Source organism: Candoia aspera, chromosome 2 (genome assembly GCF_035149785.1).
Source record: "Candoia aspera isolate rCanAsp1 chromosome 2, rCanAsp1.hap2, whole genome shotgun sequence".
In the NCBI taxonomy this organism is placed as follows: Eukaryota; Metazoa; Chordata; class Lepidosauria; order Squamata; family Boidae; genus Candoia; species Candoia aspera.
The window spans coordinates 13,459,216-13,481,399 of record NC_086154.1 but is presented as its reverse complement, the minus strand read 5'-3'; the positions used below and the strand labels follow the sequence as shown (position 1 = coordinate 13,481,399).

General features: G+C 44.7%; 2 protein-coding genes across 3 annotated transcripts; both read right to left on the bottom strand.

Moving 5' to 3' along the window:
- Positions 1–11,847: 11,847 nt before the first annotated feature.
- Positions 11,848–14,546, bottom strand: LOC134492191 (butyrophilin subfamily 1 member A1-like). 2 transcript variants are annotated; one of them, XM_063296378.1, is made up of 3 exons: positions 14,436–14,546; positions 13,483–13,515; positions 11,848–12,940 (listed from the first exon to the last, which is right to left on the bottom strand). In XM_063296378.1, exons 1-3 carry the CDS (start codon positions 14,521–14,523, stop codon positions 12,423–12,425), a joined length of 639 nt encoding a protein of 212 aa, XP_063152448.1. In that variant the 5' UTR covers positions 14,524–14,546; the 3' UTR covers positions 11,848–12,422. The 2 variants fall into 2 exon arrangements, with proteins under 2 accessions (XP_063152448.1, XP_063152449.1); XM_063296379.1 differs by lacking the exon at positions 14,436–14,546 and having other exon boundaries at positions 13,483–13,874.
- A 1,695-nt stretch (positions 14,547–16,241) lies between these two features.
- LOC134489881 (E3 ubiquitin-protein ligase TRIM7-like) lies at positions 16,242–21,982 on the bottom strand. The gene is made up of 3 exons (XM_063292753.1): positions 21,475–21,982; positions 19,040–19,135; positions 16,242–16,596 (listed from the first exon to the last, which is right to left on the bottom strand). Exons 1-3 carry the CDS (start codon positions 21,880–21,882, stop codon positions 16,255–16,257), a joined length of 846 nt encoding a protein of 281 aa, XP_063148823.1. The 5' UTR covers positions 21,883–21,982; the 3' UTR covers positions 16,242–16,254.
- Positions 21,983–22,184: the final 202 nt, after the last annotated feature.

Below are 22,184 nucleotides of genomic sequence, written 5' to 3'. Positions count from 1 at the left end.
CTACAAAATCCCACAGGTATGAATAGAAATAGAAGCCAAGTCCATTTGGGAAATGCTCCGGATGTGTCCAGAACATGGCACTCTGTGATAGCACAAGCCAAAATTGGAGTCAGATGGTAGATCTTAAAAGACCTGAAATAGTATTACTTTGGTCATTCTGACACTGGTACACAACATGGATTTGGACACAACACCCTGTCATCATGACCTTCCGCTATGAACTGGACTCACAGCAAAGAGCCTTTCCTCACAGAAACAACTAGGGCAAGTAGACAAATTGGTCTATCTGGTCCGAATGTTCAGAAAAGAGCAAGAAAAGGACGGAGAAGTTTTAAGGCCAAAAAAAGCTTCTCATAAGGTAGTGGTATGTGGTCTGTTGCCAGAATGATTCGATATTATTCTGCTTATACTGTTAGATGGCAGTGAGAATTGGACATGTCAGGAGAAACAAAAAAGTCAGTGGAACGCATTCAGAAAGGGCTCTCTAAGAAATATGTGGGATAAGACAGAATCCAGAATGATTGGGTGCAAAATGAGCATGGACTGAATTCTAAAGTGAGTGATACAAAATAGGTGGTTGGATGCAATTCCTGAGTGGATGAAAATCAAGAGGGGAGAACTAACAACAACATATGACTCTGTGTATGGACAAAGTGGATGCAAAGAACCTTTCCAAAAATACAAAGGCATTGAGCAAATAAGGGAACAGCCAGCCAGCCACTTCAATGTGCTTTAAGGCCCAAAGAAGGTCACTATTAATTTGCTCTATCCCCAGAGCTGATCTCCACTCTCCTTTGTACATGAGGCTGGTGCTCTCCCAATAGTTTAGTAAGAAGAACGTTAAGGTGGAGAGATTGGTAGATTTTCCTGCCAGTAAAGAAAATTACCAATCTGTCTCCTTAGACTGGTACAGGGATACCAGTGGAATAGGAGGTATGTTTGGACACATGGCCAGAGCAGAGGGTTTAGACATCTTTCAGAATGTAATTTGATTGGGCAAATTCTCAAGAAATTAGGAAACAGCGACCTCCCCCTATTTTACTGAGAAACCCGAATCCACCACGTAGGAAACTAAAAGCACCTGATCTATTGTCTGCTGAGAACTACAGGTGATCCACAGAGTGAGTAGCGGTTCCTGCAGGCACTAAAGGTCTCCGCTGAGCACCATATGCATCAGCCCACAGTAACCTGTGTGGGTAGGGGGTGTTGGTCAGGGGTCACCATGGACATCAGCCACAAGGAGAACAGGGGTTTCCTGGCCAGGAAGACATGAACAGAGATGACAGAAGCAGGAGAGAGATCAGCAATGCAGATGGAACTTTTCATGCACCTATTGCTTTCTGGAATATTTGGCTCAGTAGCTGTGAAAGACCTTAGATTTAAGCATCTGAAGAAACTTGTCTCTTTATCATTAGATCAACTATGGTGCTATCAGCCACTCTCCTGAGCATAAACAGCATTTCCCTTTTTTCTACCGGCTGAGTCCAAAACAGGAACCTCCTCACTTGGCGATAGTCAAGCTGCTGCTGCATTTCCGATGGACATGGATTGGCCTCTTTGCTCCAGACAATGAAAATGGGGAAAAGTTCAGAAGAACCTTTGCACCTGTAGCCACCAAGAAAGGAGTTTGCATTGCCTTCTCAGAAAGCATCTTGACACCGAATATGGGAAAAAATGTTGCATTCTCAGAAGGAATGAAAAAAATGCTTCTATATTTCAAGAACCCTCAAGTAAAAATAATTGTTTGTCAAGTAGAGCTTCAGGCCACAGTAATACTAGTAGGACTAATAAAAATCTTTGAAAAGGATAAGTTATTTGATGGTAAAGTGTGGCTTGCAGCAGCTTTGCCAGACTTGAGTGTGAGGGTGTTTTACCAAGTGCTCCAGCATCAACACCTTTTGTTATCCTTCTTAACTCAGGCAAAAAAAAGGACACAATTTTATGATTTTGTTTCATATTACTCTGCTATCCAGCGATATGGGGAGGCAGCATTCCAGTGTTCCTATTCAAGGCCTGTGTTGTCCAAGAAAGTTTGGGAAAGATGCCTAGAAAAAGGGAACTGGGAATTCCCACCCCAGGATATGGTTGCAAGGATCCTGTCTGAGGATGCCTCCAGTGTTTCTACAGCAATGTGGGCTCTGTCCTGGGTCCTCAGTGCTGCCTCTTCTGCCCGACTGAGTAGAAGGAGGAGGCGGGTTGGAGACCATCGGACACCCCAGGTGCTACAGCCGTGGCAGGTGAGGTTCCATCAATGCTCCCCTTCAATTCCTTGGTGTTTAATTGTGTGTAGTCAGGGTTGAGGGTGTGTCTGTGTGTATTACGTTTTGAACAGCAGTTGCCCTTTTGTAGCATTTGCTCTGATCAGATGAGGAAGTTTGGGGAAAGAAAGAGTTTCTCCTGCTAAATCTTCCAAAATGGAAGCATCTGTGCTGGTCTGGGATCCTGTATCATAAAAGTGATTCCGCTATAGTGACAGCATTTTCCCATTTCTATATTGTATAAGCACCAGGATGGCACAGCTGTCCTCATGTTCTCCCTCAATCACCCAACCTGGTCTTCTCTGGTTTCCAGCCAGGGAAGTAGTCATGACCTTGTGTTCTGAGTTGAAAGCAGTTTTTCCTGCTTCAGATCTATCTTTCTTCATAGCACCTTCTAGCAGGAACTTGGACTCCATCCACCTGTCCCCTGAACATCAGCTTTAAGATCCTTACTACTTTCTTAAGCACACCACAAAGAGAGCTTCTTCTTTTTTCTGGAGGCCTGAAAGTCAACTCAATCAATAAATCAGGGCCATACACTTGTGATGAAACCTTTCCACAGTTCCTAGGCCAATGCTGATCCTGTGGAACTTCATCTTGATCTGGTCTGATGGAAAAGACCAATTTTCCATCTTCTCCCATCACCAGCCTTCCTCTCTGCCTGGTTTGTGATGCTTCGATGGTGGCTGTGGTGATGAGACAGTAGAGACTGGGATCTGCCCCTCTCCCTTTGCCCACTTTTGGCTGCCAGGGGCATCCCCCTCTCTGCTGGATGCTGGGACTGCCTTGTGGGGCCATTTTGGTCTTCAAAGAAAAAGCAATCTGGCAGCAGGAACCTGTCAGCATAATTCCTCATCAGTCCTTCATCAGACACTGCTCAGCCATCATCTTAGTCCCTCTCCACATGGGGTAAAAGTCTCAAGGCAAGAATCCTAGACATCTGCTTGGTTTTAAAAAAAAAGAAGAAGTCCTATTTCACAGGCAGCTCTTGCAGTGCAGGGCACAAGCTGGAGAGTCCACACACCAGCACCCCCTGGTTAGTTTTTTCTTCGACAACAGGAGAGAGTGAAGGGTGGAAATAAGAAAGAGGGTGCATGTCCAAGAGACAGACAACAAGTGGAAAAGCCAAGCAAGCTGGAGTAATCGAGAGAGAGAGAGAGAGAGAGATGGCATAAGAAGGAAAGAAGAGAAACAGACCAGCGGTGCAGAATGAAGGGAGAGTGAATTTTTGGCCAGATTCCTCTGCAGCAAGCTTTTGTGGCCAGAGGCATCATCATAATATTACATATAAGTTTTTTAGGAAAGAAATTAAAGCATTAAATATGAAGAGGATCTCATGGGATCCCAAACACAGACCTAATGAGATTTATTTATCTTTTTGATATTTCCCTCTTAATGCAATTTTAGCTGTCTCCTAGGATTGGTTTGCTGACTTTTGGCTTTGTGGGACAAGATCATGAGTTGAATTAACTGTTTCAGGAATCTCACAAAGAAACATCTGGACAAGATCCAGCTTCCCTCAGGAGGAAGGGGAGGAGAGAGACTCCCTCTAAGATTCTGAAGCTCTTTGCAGGCAGAGTCTCTGACTTGAAATGGTCCAGTTATTCATACCAGCCTAATATATTTTTGTTTTTAGTATGTTCAACAAAGAATTAGGGCTGAAATGGAACTGTATAAGATACGGGGGGGCTTCTCCATGTCTTTCTAGCTTCATCCTTTCCTGGGAAATTTCCAGCTTTACAATCTTTCCATGGATGGTGTTTATTTGGATGAGAACGGAGATCCCGCCGCTGATTTTGATATCATGCACTGGGCAGTCTTTCCCAACAAGTCTTCTGCTGGAGTAAAAGTCGGGCGAGTAGAAAGAGGGGCCTCTTCAGAAGTCAACCTCTCTATCAATCGAAGTGCCATCATGTGGCCAACATCATTCAGTCAGGTAGGTGGTGCTGCAGCTTTGGGGTTCTTACCATTTATCAGCTGTTACACATGCCTGCTGAGAAATAAATCCCTTAAAATTCAGCACAGATTTGCTCCAAAAATGGAATCTAAACCCATGAATTCCACAGACATTATGCATAATTTTCTTATTTTATCTATTGATTTTCTCATTTCTTTCCAGCCACAATACAGGCACAACATGGTGGATTACACAATATACGAACATTAAAACACAGTGAATCCTAAGACACAGTAAACAATTTAAACAAAATGAAGTCAAAGAAAACCAAGAAATAGTAATAATAACAACAACAGTAAGCAATAACAGTATAGTAAATGTAATGATAAAGGATGGCTAAAAACTCCCTAGCTACTTAAAACTCTGGAACCATTCAGTTTTCTGCACCCTCCAGAGTACCATCCACAATAAGACCATTTAAATACATTTTTTCAGCTGCAGGCATAGGGCACTGGTGGTGTGACAGCTACCTCACTGATGTCTCGTGCGCTGTCCTGTTCAGACCACACACCAAACCAGTTCTCAATAAAACTCTTTATTAAGAACTAATTACAATCCATAAGTCCTTAGAATAAGGAGACTGGAGTAATCACGGCTAGGCAATGTAGCAATCAGCTCTAGGTGATAACTGGAAAGAAGACTGGAACCAACTGGAACACAAGTACTGGAGACAGCAGATCTCAAACTGGATTCAATCTGGAACAACGCGACACGGGTTGGCTGGCTCAGAGGATCTGGATGCAAGGCTACAATCAACAAACATACGTACACTGAATCTCAGGCATGGAATTCGAACTCAAAACAAGGCTGGACTCAGCTGGAATCACTGGGCTAGACTGGATCTCTGCAGAAGTTGAGTCAGAGCAAGCCTTGGAAATAGGCACTGGGCTGGACTCGGCTGGGAACCCCGGACTGGGCTGAATTCTCTGGGCAAGAGGCTCTAAGCAAGGCTTGGAACTCAGGACTCGGGATGGCTCTGCTGGAAGCCCCGGACTAGGCTGGATTCGCTGGGCAGGAAACTTGGAGCAAGGCTGGGAACTCGGAACTAGGGTGGACTCGGCTGGAGGCACCGTGTGTGCCACAAACTCAGGTCCTGAGCAAGGCGAGCAACAACCCCCCAAATTCTCAGGTGTTTGCGAGGAGCGGTTGCAATAAGCTGCTGACAGGTGGTGGCACGGAAAACCCTCAGCTCGATTGCGCTGCTGAGGAAAACATGAGCTCTCAAAGCCGGAGGCAAGGCGCTGGCTGCTGGGCTCAGGCGACAAATGCAGTTGGTGCGAAAATCCCTTCTTCAGGACTCAAGCTTGGTGCTGCTTCTTCAATCACAGGCGCCACTTCTGATGTCGGTAGGGAGCCTTCTTCCAAAGCTGCAGGTCCTGAGGAGCGGTTGTTTCCAGCAGCCTGCTGTCTGCGCTGCTGCCTTTTATCCCGTTCCTTGGCGTGCTTGGAGTCTCCTGCAGCCAATCGGGCTGCCTTCTCCTTCAAGCGTTTTTCAGTGTGTCTCTGGTGCGTGCTGATTGGCGTATTCAAATCCCCCTCCAGATCTCACCCAATCAGCATCGTGGAGTCTTCCCGCTCTGCTGAGTCGTGCTGGAGTTTCGCTTCTCCAAAACCACCATAATTCCTCCTCTGACTCGGAAAGTGAAACTGAATGCGAGTCAGAGGCAGGCCTGGTCCTGACAGGTGTGAGAAGCAGTGTTGTCTCCTACTCCAGAGCATGGCCAGGAAGGTATTTACCGTGGTCCAGTCTAGGAAAGCCTCTGGTATTTTTCCTTCTCACTTCTTCTTCACATGGAGAAAGACTCTCTGCATCATGGGCTGCTTTTCATGGACCAGTCTTTCAGAACTCTCCGTTGCTCAGCAGGACTTAAAAAAAACAAAACTCCATGGATGACTGCAAGGACTTCAGTGATACATTTCCTAGTAACCTCCTCAATAAACATGTAGCATATTTAGATACCGTACTCTCGGTTGCAGATACCACTATGTAGGACAGACAGAATACCAAGTGGGGGAAAGACATGGCTGAAGAAACCTGGCCACGGTGGAGTCAGCCATTACATTACACTGTAGGAAGATTTGGTGGTCTCCGTTGTCTGTGTTACGTGAACATTCCATTGTGGATCGTGACTTGATACAATGCGGTTGGACAACCATATTGAGGTTATATTGCCTTAAAACTCAGGCACCCCAAGTTTGGTGTGGAGCTGAAGACCCATATTTGGGAGGGAAACAACTTACCCTTTGCAAAGGTGGCTTTCTGCCTACCCGAAAACACAAATCACCCAGCAATTCAGGCAAAAGCAAAAAGCGTTTATTCAGGGGGGTGAAGACCTCTTATCGGGTGCAGAAACAAGTGAAACATACATTCAGTGTATGTGATGCATCATAAAGCAAGTAATCAAACAATGAAAGACACTGATTACATGTGAGAATTGAACAATGGATTCTAGATAACATTCCACAAATGGCAGATTTACGAGTTATATTAGTCCCTTTCCCAGCGGGGTTTGTATCTTTTAAAACTTGCAAGTGTGTTCAAGGACGTTCAGAACGTGCTCCCTCTGAAAAGGGAAGAGGAACGATGAAAGTCTCTATTGCTATATGTACTGTATACGTCAAAAGGTCTTCTGCTTCCCCTTACCGGTGCAGCAGTTTTTAGTTCAAAACAGCAGATTTAGCTCTCGGAAGGCCCATAGATTTACTTTGAAATTATATTATGATTTCAGCTTTAGGATGCATGGAGATTTATTAGAATCGTATTTATTCAGATCGAGGATGTCAACCCAGGTGATGCCCTCGGATGTATTTTTCTTTTTTATTTCTTCTTTATTTGATTGCTTCTCTCTTATCCTGATTATTGATCCCCCCCCCTCAAATGGAACTGAATTCAACGTTGCTGTGGCTGTCCTCCATGTTCAGAAGGCGCCTCTGTCCAGGTGCTCGAAAAGCTGTCCTCCAGGATACACCAAGCTCAAAAGGGAAGGCGCCCCGGACTGCTGCTACGACTGTGCTCCGTGCCTGGAAGGAACGATCGCCAGGCAAGAAGGTCGGTGGCTCTCGGGCAGAGAGGGGACTTGAGGATGCAGGGCAAGTTCACTTTTGCTCCTCGGGGCAGTGTTTGTTCCAGGTGCTGAGTTCCTGCTAGTTCTGGAGCTAATTCCTCATCGATTTGTCCTTATTTACACAAAGAAACATTTTTTAAAAAACAGTCAGCAAACGGGTGGCCACTGCAACTGTATCTGGAATTCATTATTTCTTCCACTCCAAAAATAAGAGATTTCACCTCTTCTATTCAATACCTTCCCTATGGTATATGTTCAGTTCAAATTCAGCTGCATGTCCCATAGCACTTCCTAAGTATTGCCCACTGATTATTTGTCCCGTATGAATTAACTCTTCTCTTTCTTCTAACCATCTTAGTCCTAGCCAGGTACTGCAGAATCTGGGCCTCTCGACATTTCCTATCCCCTTCCAGCATGCCGACTCTCATTGATGGATGATTATGTGCCATCAAGTTGTTTTTGACTTCTAGGGACCACAGAGATACATTTTCTCCAAGACAGTTCTCTCACCTCATCACCATAATCCTAATAATGGATTTAAATTGGTTTTTTCACAATGTTACAGCCACAGATACTGTAACATGCTAGCTAAAGAACAATGGCTTGTGTTTTTCAGATGCAGCCAGTTGCAGCCAGTGTCCAGATGACCAGCTTTCCAATGAGAAGCGAGATCAATGTGTCCCAAAAGTTATAAGCTTCTTATCCTATGAAGAAACATTAGGACTCATTTTGGCTTTCTTTACCCTTGGATTGTCCCTAACCACCGGCTTTGTTCTGGGAATCTTCATTAAATTCCGAGAAACCCCCATCGTCAAAGCCAACAACCGGGACCTCACCTACATTCTCCTGGTCTCCCTCCTCCTTTCCTTCTTGACCTCCCTTCTATTCATTGGACACCCCAAGACAGTGACCTGCCTTCTTCGACAGACCACCTTCAGTGTTGTATTCTCAGTTGCTGTGTCTTCCTTGCTGGCCAAGACTGTCATGGTGGTGGTGGCCTTTCTGGCCACTAAGCCAGGCAGCAGAATGAGGAAATGGCTGGGGAAGCGTCTGGCCAACTCCATTGTCTTGTCCTGTTCTGGGATTCAGGTGGGTATCTGTATCATATGGCTGGGAATCTCTCCCCCATTCCCAGAGACTGACATGCATTCCCAGTCAGGACACATTGTGCTGCAGTGCAATGAAGGCTCAGTCACCATGTTCTATTCTGCACTGGGCTACATGGGCTTTCTGGCTGCTATCTGCTTCTTCGTGGCTTTCCTGGCCCGAAAGCTGCCAGGGACCTTCAATGAAGCCAAGTGGATCACCTTCAGCATGTTGGTTTTCTGCAGTGTTTGGGTCTCCTTTGTCCCCACCTACTTGAGCACCAAAGCGAAATACATGGTGGCTGTGCAGATCTTCTCTATCCTGGCCTCCAGCCTGGGCTTACTGGGCTGCATCTTCATCCCCAAATGCTACATCATTATCCTGAGACCTGATGTGAACACCAAGGAGCACCTAATAGTGAATTCTAAAAGGGAACCTGATTTTTTTCAGATAGATAGATAGATAGATAGATAGATAGATAGATAGATAGATAGATAGATAGATAGGATGGAGGGATGGGTAGGTGGAAATGTAGGTAGGTGATGATATACTGTACATGATCTTCTGTTCCCTTTGAATGTTATTTAGGTTGACCCAACATGCTAAGCCATATTTTGCTGTCTATTATCTGGGAAGGCACAATTGCTTGGGTTCAGATAACATGCTAGGCCAAATCATGATTTATAGACTAAAATGTCTGGACTCATAGAACATGCTAATCCTAAACCAAATAAACTGCATGATGGCCTGGAAAATTATGGCACCTGGCCATCATGAAAACATCTGGCAGTTCAGTGTATTGTGAGTTCTGTCCCCTCAGCACTTCCTTTAATATTAGCTTTAACTGCTTTTTAAGCCTGTTTCCCTCATCATCCTTGTTTCTTACTAACCTGTTCCAGTTGCTCTGAATTCTTCTTCATATGTGGTATCCAGATGTGGAGACCCTATTCAAGGCAAGCTCTGATTAACACAGAAAAACTGGAACTCTTACTTCTTGTGATTTGGAAACTATATTTCTGTTGATGCAGCCCAAATTTCCCTTTATCAGTTTTAGATCATTTTGAATTTCTGTCCTCTAATGTATTAGCTATTCCAGTCACTTTTGTGTCATCTGCAAATCTACTAAAAGAACATCCAAATCATGAATAAAATAGAAGAGGCCAGTCCCAGGTGTAAATCAGAATGAACCTTGTGGCACTTCCCTGTTCCTCACTGCATGAATTTTATTCCAAACTGGGATTCTGTGATAGAGAAAATCCTTATTCAAAATAGCCAGTAATGGAATAAGGGTTAGCCTGGTTTGATGTTAAATAAATATCATAGAATCATAGGGTAGGAAGGGACCTTGGAGGTCTTCCAGCCCAAGGCAGGAGTCCTCATACCATCTCGGACAAATGGCTGTCCAACCTTTTCCTGAAAACCTCCAGCGATGGAGCACCCACAACTCCAGGTGGCAAGCCGTTCCACTGTTCAAGAATTCTCACTTTCAGGAAATTCCTCCTCCTTTCTCGGTTGGACCTCCCTCTGACCGGCTTCCCCCCATTGCTCCTTGTCCTACCCTCAGGTGCCTTGGAGAATACATGGGCGCCTCTTCCCTGTGGCAGCCCTTCACATACTGGAAGACTGCTATTGATTGTAAATTGTCACACACTCCATAGGATCACACCAAAGGCCTAACAAATTCAGGGTTCTGCTTTTCCACATTGAGCAGACTCTTCATTTAATTATATATTGTTGCTTATGACCCAGTAGAAGTTGCTTGCCCAGTGTGCTAGGACAAAAAAGGAACCTCAGTGGGAGGGTGCACAAAAGGTGCAGTGTGGGGAGAGTGCACAGGGGTGCACAAGAGGTGCTGTGTGGGTCAGGGAGGGTGCATGGGGGTGTGTGAGAGGCACCACGTGGGTTGGGGAGGGTGCATGGGGGTGCGCAAGAGGTATTGTGGAGCTCAGGGGGGATGCAAGAGTGTCTGGTGCAGGTTGGGGTGCACGAGAGGTGCAGTGTGGGGAGAGTGCGCAAGTGGCCAGCGGGGCGAGCGTGGAAGAACTGAGGGACGATGCACGGGTGAGGGAGACTTACCCAGTGACTTGCAATCCTCCCTGCCAGCTTCCCCTTTGACTTTCCGGGGAAGCCAGCATGGAAGGTTGCAAATGGCGATCATGTGATTGCAGGGCACTTGGCAACCAGTCATAAGTGAAAACAGGTTGCCAAGCACCCAGATCACAATCACATGACCATGGGGGTGCTGGGATGGCCGGAACTCCGAGGACTAGTCGTAACCACCGTTTATTCACTGCTGTTGTAACTGAGAGGTTGCTGAACGAATGGTCCTAAGTCAAGGACTACCTGTAACTAGCCTTAGTGTATACCCCCACTAATGGTAAGGGCAGTTTTGGCATATTTAGCCAGTATATTCCTAGCACAACCAACACCCAGTTTTATCCCAAACTTGCTCACATTATTCTATACAAACTAAGATCCTGAGATCTTACCTTGAGAATCAATATCCTGTGGAATATCCTGTCTACCTTGAGAATCAATATCCTGTGGAATATCCTGTCTACCTTGAGAATCAATATCCTGTGGAATATCCTGTCTACCTTGAGAATCAATATCCTGTTGCATCCCACCAACTCAGAGGTACCATTTATAAAATGGATCAAGCCCAGTGTCCCAACCTGACCAGGTCCAGCAACTGAGCCTATCTGCTGCCCTCATCTGGATAGTCGCCTCTGACTTATTCCAACGCTCATCAATGATCAATAGATTTGGGGCCCCGTGTAGGCCTTTTTGGAATAACAGAGATGATGGATAACTGCAGCTCAGTTCTTGATTTTTAAGATTTGCTTAACTCCTCAGAAAAAATAAGGATGAAACATGCAACGGAGCACTCGTGGAGGGGACGGGTAAAGATGGGGTGGGTAATGAATGAGAGGCTATGCATCTGCTGTAGCTGCATGAAGCTGGCATGCTTAGCCCTGCCGCATCTGTACCTGCCCCCTTCTGTTGAACGGCTATTTCAGCCGAGGCTCTTTTACAGGCACAGTGGAAAGGCAGCCCATTTATAAATCATCCAATACGCCTTGATGGACCAGTCATCAAGAACAAAAGGGGTTCTAGATGCAAAGAGGGCAGTGTTTCGGGAAAGCACAGGAAGCATGCAAGAAAAGGAATCTTTAATTTATTGAAGAACATTCAACATCCATAAATGTAAATACATGGTAGAGAAAGAACAAAGAACATGTCCTCTAAGTAACATTATTTGAATCTGCTCAACTATGAGCTACGGATTGTTACAGAGTAACACGGAGAATCACAAAACTTCTCCAAGATCCACGTCCATCCCTGAGGTAACCATATCCCTTTGGGTTCCAGGAAGGAAAGTGTGAAAAGTTAAGGAAGAGGCAACTCACAACCCTCACAAAATCCCCCAGCATGCCAAGATCACACAGCCCCTGTCCAAATTCGGCAGCAAAATGGCTGGATTTTGCTTGGGTGATTTCATACTTTTTAGGTTTTGGATAGTTGGGAATGGGAGTGGTTTGCCTCTGGAGGCCTCCTGCTCCCATCCCAAGTCTTAAAACTTGCCAAAACATTGGCCACATCCAATCTGGTTACATCACAGCATACCAGACTGCCCACTGCAGCCCTTTAGAAGGTTAGGAGACATGAATTGTCACCCACAACTCCTCAAGCATTGCTAATCCCTGGGAAAGCCCAAATTAAGAACCACCTCCTCTTCCCACAGAGATTGTGAAAAGAGGCTTCTCACTTACTGAAGAGCACCATTAAATCATCCATCCACAACTAGGTATCCTCTAGGCGGATTGGATTTCAACTCTGAGAACTTCAGGATGTTCCTCTCTGACACACCAGATTGAGGATGGCTGCCTTAAGGATCAGCTCTCATAAAGACAGAAATTGGGCCTTTCCAATCCTCTGTAGCTGGAGGACTGGGAAGGTATGGAAATGAGGCGGAAGGAAACTGAGATCTGGATCGAGAATTATGAATGTGATGGAGCTGGGAAGAGTACGGCCTACAAGCAAGGTTGAACCCTTTTAATGACAGAGACTGAGCTGGGCTTTCCCCCAAAGCCAAAAGAAAGGGTGAAGGGATTCCCCAGAAAATGAAGCTCCTGAGAAGGCAAACAACAGAATCCCTCTATCTGCATCAAAAAAGGACAGCCTCCCTCCGGTATAATTCAGAGATACTCGGATCCTCTTGAGATCCCAGCTTATAGGCAGGATGGGGAAATGAGGAGGGAGGAGGACTGTACAGTGGTCTCCCCACTTTGCCATTGCCCAGATTCCTTCTGCAGGATCTATAGGGACAATGCCTTTGCGCCTCACAGAGGCCCTGGCAACACCAAGGCCCCAGCCATCCTCATTTCCTACAGTGACTTCCCAGTAGTACCTGCCTGACTTGAATTTCTTATGCCCAAGCACAAAAAGACATTGGTCAAATGTTTTACAGCAATGGAACGTAATCCTAGGCTTGTTTCCCAGGACCATGCTTTTCCGATCCTCGGACAGAACGAGTTTGGGGTGAGCTGTGTCTGGATCCAAAGTCACATAGGCTACAAGGAGGAGAGAGAGAGAAAAACAAGCATGAGCCAAATAACTAGTGAGCAAAACTCACCTCCTTATTCTATTAATAAATAGAATGTGACTCTGGAGTAATCCATTCTAAGTTTGGTGCATTCTAAGTTTGGTGCACTTTTGTATCGTTCAGAAAGGTCCCTTCTACGGTTCGAATGCTCCATGACAGAAAGTTCTGCACATACCGTTAAGAAGTACAGTAAGTTGTTGAAAGGACACTGATAGTTCCCCAGTAATTGTAACCACTGGCTTTTACATCCGCCTAACACAAGCAGATGTGGCACTGTTACTACACAACCCTTTCCAATTTCTCGTGGAGGATTACAGTTAGAAGGGATCACAAGGATACCTAGTTCTACAAACAAAACTAGATGTCAGCAGTTCACGTAAAAAGGCAGAGTTCTGACCACACCATCTTGGCTAACGTCTTGACTTTTTTTAAGCACACCCTGAAGAGACCCCAGTGCCAAAAGGTAACCAGGCTTATGAATGCAGCCCTTCTTTGGCCCCGAAACCTTACCTTTGCACAGCAGGCATCCAGAGTTTATCACATCTGGGGGGGAAAAGGTAAGAATGAACACTGGTGCAGAAGAGAATAATGTTTGCTGGCTGAAGGCTGGACTTGGCTTCTGAAAGAGGCGTTGTAGGCTATACTGCAAATAACAGTTGGGAGCCAAGACACAGAACTGGCTGGGATCAGGACAAAGACCAAACATGATTCAATTTAAAATTAACCTACATTACACACCATTAATGACTACTCCCTAGCAGTTGCTGTTTCCCCCATTCTGTAGCATTAATACAATTTGGCAGCAAATTTCAAAAAATTAGAATCCTTCTAATTTAATTCCATAAAACAGCCCCATCCACCGATCCCTTTGTCACAGAAAAGTAACAAACACTTCATCACAAGTTAGGGTGGCTGTGGGACTCAGAAACATCCCACTTGGGGCCAAACGAAAGGAAGTAGTTGAGGTAGGAATGATGGGGGTTGCGATGTAGAGTTCTAAATGACTTAAAGTCGTATTTCAAAGATGTATTGACCCTCAAAAACCTCTAAATAGTCCACCAACGTCGTATTCACTTACCCACCCCCAATACTGATGGGCATTTTCCAGAGCCCAGTTTAATGATCAACCATCAGTGATATTAGAAAGAACGTATCACACAACCTCAGTTTCCGGGGGACTCTGTCCGTGTGAACTGGGTGAGACTGAGTCAACTAACTAAACATATTCTTGAGTCCTGTCAATTTTACTCTCGATTTCCAGCTTATTTTAATTCAGCCTCTTTTTAAAAACATCCAGACCATTCAAACAAATTGTATACTTAGTTCTGTTCAGCTGAAATTCTAAGGTCACATTTTCATAGAGGCTGATTTTAGATAAGCTGCTCTGTGAACTTTTTAGAGCAATTAATGTTCTTTAAGTAAAGAAAGAATCGGGGTAGTGCTCCCCGAGTCATATTTCCAACCTTTAAATTGTTTCACAGCATTCTGCAAAACGGCACTTAAATCACACAGGTCCCAGAGTTCCCATTTCAGTGCTGCTGGAAACGGCATTGGGCTACCAAAAAGGTCTTTTGTCAAGAGTCTGGAGAAAAAAATAAAGGCCACTTAGCAAACCATGAAATTCAGAATACACAGGGACAGTCGCATGAAGAGAAAGAGGGACAAAAGCGTTTCAGAGGAGAGAGTGACTGACTGACATGTCATACTGTGCCAGGATTTGCTTAAGCATAACTCACTGACTTCACACTAATTGCCTAGCATCACATAATCGATCTCCCTCCTTTGGGGGGGAGATGGGCAGCACTAAAAAATTTAATAAATAAATACAAATAAATAATTTATTAAGCCCAAAATAAACAGACCACATTATAGCTGGCATAGCATCCACTAAACCAGTGGGTGCTGTGACACAAACCTGAATCGTGCAGTTACCTGGGCCTTATCCCCAGATAAAATGGAGAAGAACATAGGAAACTGCCTCATAACTAAATGAATCCATTAGTCCACCTCACCCCGTATAACTACTGCACACGGTCTGGATTCACATAGCATAAGCCATGATTTCATCATGGTTTGTTGAATAAGCCACAATTGGTTGGTTCATACATGTAATGATATGTGAGAATGACTTTGGGAGACAGGTGGAAGAGCCACAGACTAGTCTGCAGCAGGAATGGGGGTGTGGCAAACATCTCAGAAGGAACCCTCCCTAGTTTCTTCATCTACATAGCCAACAGGGGAGAGATGTACTTTCAGACTTGCAAGATTCTGTTAATGTAACCTTACAATAAAGTTAGAACTAGAACTTCTGGGTGTGCTTCTTGTCTAGACTACCTCACAAGGCTGACAATACACAGTTAGCCATAAATTACACTTATCCACCCCACAATGGCTGGATTCACATAGTATCCACAGCCAAATCAACCATTTAGTGCAAGATGTCAATTCAACAACTGCTATAGCATTACTTGTGAGAAGGGGACCATCTCCGCTCAAGAAGTTGAGTGATGCCAAAAGGAAATACTTTTGGCATCAGGATGGCAAGATATGCATGCAACTTTTGCCTCTTTAACAGTACATGAACTCTTCCTTAAGGCTGCCAACAGCCATTTTCCAGGTTTCAAGACAGAAACGTCTCCAGACCTACCAGGAGACAGCGGAGACTGAATCTGTGACCTTCTGCACCCAAGGCAGATATTCTGCCACTTAGTTAACAACCCAGTCTTTAGGAACCCACCAATAGATGTCTCTTAAGCATCCATTCAGTTTGGGATATATAATCAGTACCAAAATCAACCTACTGAATCTCATCACATAAAAGGATGAAAATTTTTAGCTGTTGCTATTGTGGAACAATTAAGAGGTAAGAATATGATTTGCTATGATCCCAATCTACTTTCTACAATACACAATTTAGGATCAAGCTGAAGTATTATCCCAACAGACTTTCAAAATAAGCCCTCAACAAATAGTCTACTTTACAACCTTTCTAGTTCACTTTTATACTGGCCCACTTGGCCCCAAACAAGACCAAGCTTTTCTTGTCCTACAGAAGATTAATTTCTAGTGCAAGGTCACTTACTTTTTCAAGGTGCTCCCAGCATCCTAGAACGGATGGAAAGAGAAAGAAGAGGAATCTCAGTGCCCGCTGTAAGCCATTCAACTGATGTTTCTTACATCCTGGATATTCATAGTGCATCTCCAAACTTCAGAAACATTAAATGAGGAGAGGAGTTGGGCAAAATGGAAGCAGAGAGGGTGAACTGGAGAAACCAACTCACATCATCTCTCACACTCCCTAAATTTTGGAAGTTGATGCCCACTCTTCCTCCAAGGAATGCTGCCTAAGGTCAGATGTGAGAACTCTTGCCCACCTCTGCCCTGATGTCTTACTTGTAGGAGTTCATTTACTGGTTGTTGGCACTTCTCCTGCAATTCCCAGATGATGGTCTCAAGGGAGCAGAGCTCCACGGAGAGCTGGTCAACATTCTCCTTTCTCTTCTGTACAATCTTCTTTTCCACCTCCTCCATCCTAGTCAGCAGAAAGTCCTCTTGTACCTCAAGAAACTGGTGCAGTTCCTCAAAATCAGCTTTCACAGTTTCTTTGTCCGTTTCTATTTGCTCCTACAATAAACCAAAGAAGAGACATGGAGAATGAATCGGTCCCAATGAGAAAAACAGATTTCCAAACAGTAACAAATCCCATCACCTTCAACCTACTTTTGAAGAAACCGTATTCGGATAGTCAAAACAGTCTCTTTGTAACCTTTGCTGGAACAGGCAACTGTTATATGCAGAGCAGATGATAACTTGACTGAAAGGACTAATAAATGGCTTGTCAGGCTAAGGTTTGACGGTGGCAAGGGAATTCCTTTCCTGAACTCTTAAGTCAATGCACTCTCTTTGGCTGCAAATTACAGCTGGATTGTACCCCATGCTAAGCCAGATTGAAATTTAAGCTTAGGGCTACGTGAATCCAGCTAACTGTGCTTTTTTAATAACCAAGATTAAGCAAAACAAAGCTTATCGCAAGATAAGAATCCGGACATAATATCCTGGTTTACATTATTACTCTAAACCAATGTTTCTCAAACTTGGAACTTTAAGACGGGTGGACTTCAACTCCCAGAATTCCCCACCCAGAATGCTGTGTGCCCCCCCCCCCCCAAACACACACTCCATGAACAAAACCATTTATTTCTCTGGGGCTGGGTAATAAATCCAAATTCAATAATCACATTTAGATGTTTACAGGTACCCAGGGCTGCTTCCCTTCCAAGCCGCGCTCTCTACCCTTCTTGGACAACTCACTGTCCAAGGATAGCAAGGAACAAGTCCCCACAATGATCTTGCCTCAGTGAGCCAGTAGCTCCCTCCACCCTTCCAAATCTCCAGAGTCTGAGACTCCCTGATCTAAAATACATTTTCAGTCGTCTAATATAAGGATCACTAAGGATAATAACCTGCATTGTTTCCCCACCTTCCTCAGATGTTTGAGAATTCCTGTTCTTAACATTCCTCTTTCTCTTTGAAGCAAGTTTTGTGTATAATTTTAATTAAGGCAACACGAACAAAAAAAAACCCAAATAGGTGTGTGCAGCTAGAAATCACAATGCCCTCTCAATCAACAATAAGCTTTTCTGGGAGATGTCACAGAACATATGAAACCGCCACAACTCTACATTTCCCTGCCCAAAATCCAGCCCCAACTCATGATGTCTATCAATACGTAACACCCAATGTGGTTTTATTGTACTACTGGAGGAACAGGGAGTTCATGTCCCTGCAAACATTTTAGACCATAATACCATCAGTCTTGACTTCTGGCCATGCAGGTAGAGGGTGAAGACATCTGGAGTCCAAAAACACCTGAGGGCATCACATTCCCCCTCGGTATCCCCCCGTTTTCACTGCCCCTTTCCAAAAGTCGTCAGTTATCTATCCTTACAATGTTTTATGTTTTTTGTTTTAATGAAATACTGAGCTACTCTAAAGAAGAATCAAAGCAGCACCAGCTGACACATGCTTTTTTTTTTCAGATTTGATTATGTGCCATCAAGTCATTGTCGACTTTTAGCAACCACATACATAGGTTTTCTCCATGAGGATCCGTCCCTAACCTGGTCTTGCAGGTCTTCTAACAGTGCACCCATTGCCCTGAGTTAACTGAGTCCATCCCCCTTGCTGCTGGTCGTCCTCTTCTTCTCTTTTTTCCACCTTTCCCAGCATTAGAGCCTTTTCCAGAGAGCCGGGTCTTTGCATAAGGTGTCCGAAGTAGGGTAATTTGAGCCTGGTCATTTGGGCTTCGAGTGAGAACTCTGGGTTGATTTGTTCAATGATCCATCAGTTTGTTTTCTTGGCTGTCCACAATATTCTCAGGAGTACCAATCAAAGTGAGTATTTGTAGCTCAGGGTTGAACTGTGGAGTCCTTGGTGCTCTCTGAGCCTTGTTGTTTTCTTGCAGACTTTTCACTGCCAGACTAGGCACCATCTGCAGTGCAAAGAACTCCCAAGGAGAAGAACACCCCCACCAACACAACCACAGGCAAGCCACGCTGTATAAACTGAGAGCAAGGCCCACTCCCTCTTCGCACTGAAGATGTTGCCCAGTCTGGCAATGAAACCTCTGCAGGAAATCAACAAGGCTCAGAGAGCACCAAGGACTCCACAATTCTCAGGAGTCTTCTCCAACACCAAAGTTCAAAAGCATCAATACTTTTCCTGTTCTGCTTCTTCAAAGTCCAATTTTTGCTTCCATAGAGTGTCACAGGGAATACCAGGGCTTAATTACAGCTGCTTATTCCCCAATTGAGAGCCAGTTTGGTGTAGTGGTTAAAGGTACCGGGCTAGAAACCGGGAGACTGAGCTCTAATCCTGGCTTAGGCAGAAAGCCAGCTGGTAACCTTGGGCCAGTCCCCCTCTCTCAGCCTTAAGAAAGAGGAGGCAAGGGCAAATCACCCCTCAAAATCTTGCCAAGAAATAGGCCATGGGCTTGTGCTTGTAGTCACCAGAAGTAAAGATTGACTCAGAGGCACTATTATCATTCCCAGTTAACACTGTCACTTACCAACAGACTTTGGCATTCATATTTCATGTTGGACTGAAATTTCAAAATCTCATTTCTTTCCTTCTTCAGAACATTCAGGCAACAGCAAAACAGTTCCTGAAAGTAAAGAAAGCAGAAAGTTAGTACTCACTCTCTGCATCCATAAAACTGGCTATCCAGTTGAAGGCGATCTGGGAAAATTCTTCAGGAAAATCCTTTTCAGAAAATCCTTCAGGAATCCCTCCTATCCCTTTCCTCAAGCTTCCATCGCTCTACCCAGATTTGTGCTTTTTAATCAATGGGCTTGCAACAAACACAAACACACATTGCAGTTGTAAACTGATGAGTACTCATAACCTGTCTTATATGACTGGCAGGGTTGAGGAGGAGAGCCTCTCTCTCGTTTTCCTCTTTTATCTTCTATTTTTTGTCCTTTTTCTATTTTTATAATGGTTTTATCATTTTTATTTGTAAGCCACTCAGAGTCACTTTCATAATGAGACAGGCAGTGTATAAATTTAATAACCACCCAGAGTCCCTCCTTTGGGGGGGAGATGGGCAGTGATAAAATTTGATAAGTAAAACATTAAAAAACCTGCACCTGCCTAACTTCCCCTCCCTTCCCCACACCTCGCCCCAATTTAAATCCTCCATCAGCTTAGCTACTCCATGCATCTGATGAAGTGACCTGCAGTTATCAAAAGCTTATGCCTTTTAATAAAATGTGTTACTCAGAAAAGCTACCACCTGATTTTTGATTTTCCTTATTTGCTAGGTCTTCCCCAATATTCTCAGGTAGCCACACAAAACTCCTGCTATTAATGTACCTGCATGAGGCTTTTACCCCAAACTGACAATTTCCCCTTCTTTCACAGAAGCATGACTGTAATCATGCCACCAAAAACCTTGAACGCTCCAATCCATCTTAGCTAATTAGGGCTACACAATTCAATCCTAATATATTGCCTCATTGCAAAAGAATATAGGCAGGCCTTGCTTACCGATGGTAATTGGGATGAGGGACTTCATTGCTAAGTGACACAGTCATAAAGCTCGATGTCACATGACCACACCAACTTATAGCAGCAGTTCCAGCAGTCCCAGTTGCCCTCATTAGGTAAATCCCATGTGGTCGTCATTTGGAACCTCCTGCCAGCTTCCCATTGACTTCACTTGTCAGAAGCCCGCTGTGAAGGTTGCAAATGGCAACCACTTGGGACACTGCAACCGTTGTAATTGTGAGCCAGTTGCCAAGCGCCCAAATGGCACTCATGTGACCCTGTGACCACAGGGACACTGCAATGGCAACTATGAGGCCCGGTCGTAAGTCCCCCTTGTTCAGCACTGTCATAACTTCAAAATGTCGCTGAACAAGTGGTCTTTAAACAAGGATTACCTATAAGCTATTTGACCCATGTGCAGTTACAAAAGGGAACATTGCAGCATAGAAGATAAAATATCTATCTCCCAAAACAAATGTTATTGCTAGGAATCAGCAGACTAGGAGTTCTAGTCCTGCCTTAGGCTGGGTGACCTTGGGCCAGTCCCTCCCTCTCAGCCCAAGAGCCAATCAGGCGTGGTATGAGAGTTCTAGTCCCGCCTTAGGCATGAAAGCCGGCTGGGTGACCTTGGGCCAGTCCCTCCCTCTCAGCCCAAGAGCCAATCAGGCGTGGTATGAGAGTTCTAGTCCCGCCTTAGGCATGAAAGCCGGCTGGGTGACCTTGGGCCAGTCCCTCTCTCTCAGCCCAAGAGCCAATCAGGCGTGGTATGAGAGTTCTAGTCCCGCCTTAGGCCTGAAAGCTGGCTGGGTGACCTTGGGCCAGTCCCTCCCTCTCAGCCCAAGAGCCAATCAGGCGTGGTATGAGAGTTCTAGTCCCGCCTTAGGCATGAAAGCTGGCTGGGTGACCTTGGGCCAGTCCCTCTCTCTCAGCCCTAGGAAGGAGCAGGCAAGGGCAAACCACTTCTGAAAATCTTGCCAAGAAAAATGAGATTTGTTGATGTAGTTGCCAGGAGCCTTGACTACAGCATTTTTATCCTCTCTCTCTCAGCATAGCTGGCAATGTGCCTACTGCACCCTATAGGCCGATGTTATATCCAAAATAGTATGTAAGAAGAACTAACATCAAATCTGAACCCAGGCATACCAAACACACTTTGCAAGAAGAGAAAGTATTTCCATTTTTACCCGTAGAAGAATATCTCAGGTTTTGTCTGTAGTAGTGTTTACAAATTGTGGGGTTCCAAACTCCTTTTGTTACAAATTATTATTTTCTGAAGGGGGTACGTCAGTTTTCATATAAACGTAAAACTGGGGAATCAATTGCAAAATCAAGGGAAAGAATCAGTGAGGTCTGATCCCTACAAAGGTTCAAGGAAGGGCTTGTGTTGGATGTCAACATCCAGCTGGGTAAAGATAGAAAAGCACATACGTCCTGCCATAAACGAAAAGTCCCCACCTTGAACTCCAGAGCAGCTTTCTCCACAGGGATGACAGTGTGAGCCTGGTGCTCCTCAGATCCACGACAAACTGAGCAGACAAAGACCTGGTCATTCTTACAGAAGAGCTCCAAGCGCGCCTGATGTTGCTGACAACATTTGGTCTCTCCTCCTGCCTGATCTCTTAGTTGCTTTCGTAATCTAATGGCATTGTCCAGTTGTTGGCTTGGGCTGAAGCCCTCTTGAGAAACCATCTCCTTGCACTGAGGACAAGCAAGTTTGGTTAGAGACGGTTTCCAGCACTTCATAATGCAATCTTGGCAGAAAATATGCTCACAGTCAAGAATTATGGGGTCCTTGAAAAATTCCCAGCAAATGGAGCAACTTGCTTCCAATAAATGCTTTTCCATAGGGCTTTCAGCAGCCATTGGATCCGGCTTAAAAAAAAATGTGGACTTTCACTTTTCTTTTGATCTAGATTTCCACAGACCCCAGAAGAAACTTTCCTTTCAGTGCTTTAAGGCTGCAGTCTGGGAGGAAGGAACAGAAGACAAAAAAGATATTTCAATGGCTACCATATTTTAATACCAGCCTTTTTTGTTGGCAACAGCTTGCTATCTGAATCATATCATTAGAGGTGAATGTTAAAAAAAAACCTCCTCTTTGCACAACACATTAAATCTTAACTCAGTCCCTCTTTTGGGGGAGATGGGTGGCGATGAAATTTGAG

What these genes read in the sequence shown, in the direction of transcription:
- LOC134492191 (XM_063296379.1), bottom strand. Translation starts at nt 13,678, where the DNA reads ATGTTTGGTCTTTGTCCTGATCCCAGCCAGTTCTGTGTCTTGGCTCCC. An exon ending in TGGATGCCTGCTGTGCAAAG is followed by an intron (nt 12,941 to 13,482) that starts GTAAGGTTTCGG and finishes TCCTCCTTGTAG; the next exon opens with CCTATGTGACTTTGGATCCA.
- LOC134489881 (XM_063292753.1), bottom strand. Translation starts at nt 21,882, where the DNA reads ATGGCTGCTGAAAGCCCTATGGAAAAGCATTTATTGGAAGCAAGTTGC. An exon ending in AAGCTGCTCTGGAGTTCAAG is followed by an intron (nt 19,136 to 21,474) that starts GTGGGGACTTTT and finishes CTTTACTTTCAG; the next exon opens with GAACTGTTTTGCTGTTGCCT. An exon ending in ATGAATGCCAAAGTCTGTTG is followed by an intron (nt 16,597 to 19,039) that starts GTAAGTGACAGT and finishes GGTTTATTGTAG; the next exon opens with GAGCAAATAGAAACGGACAA.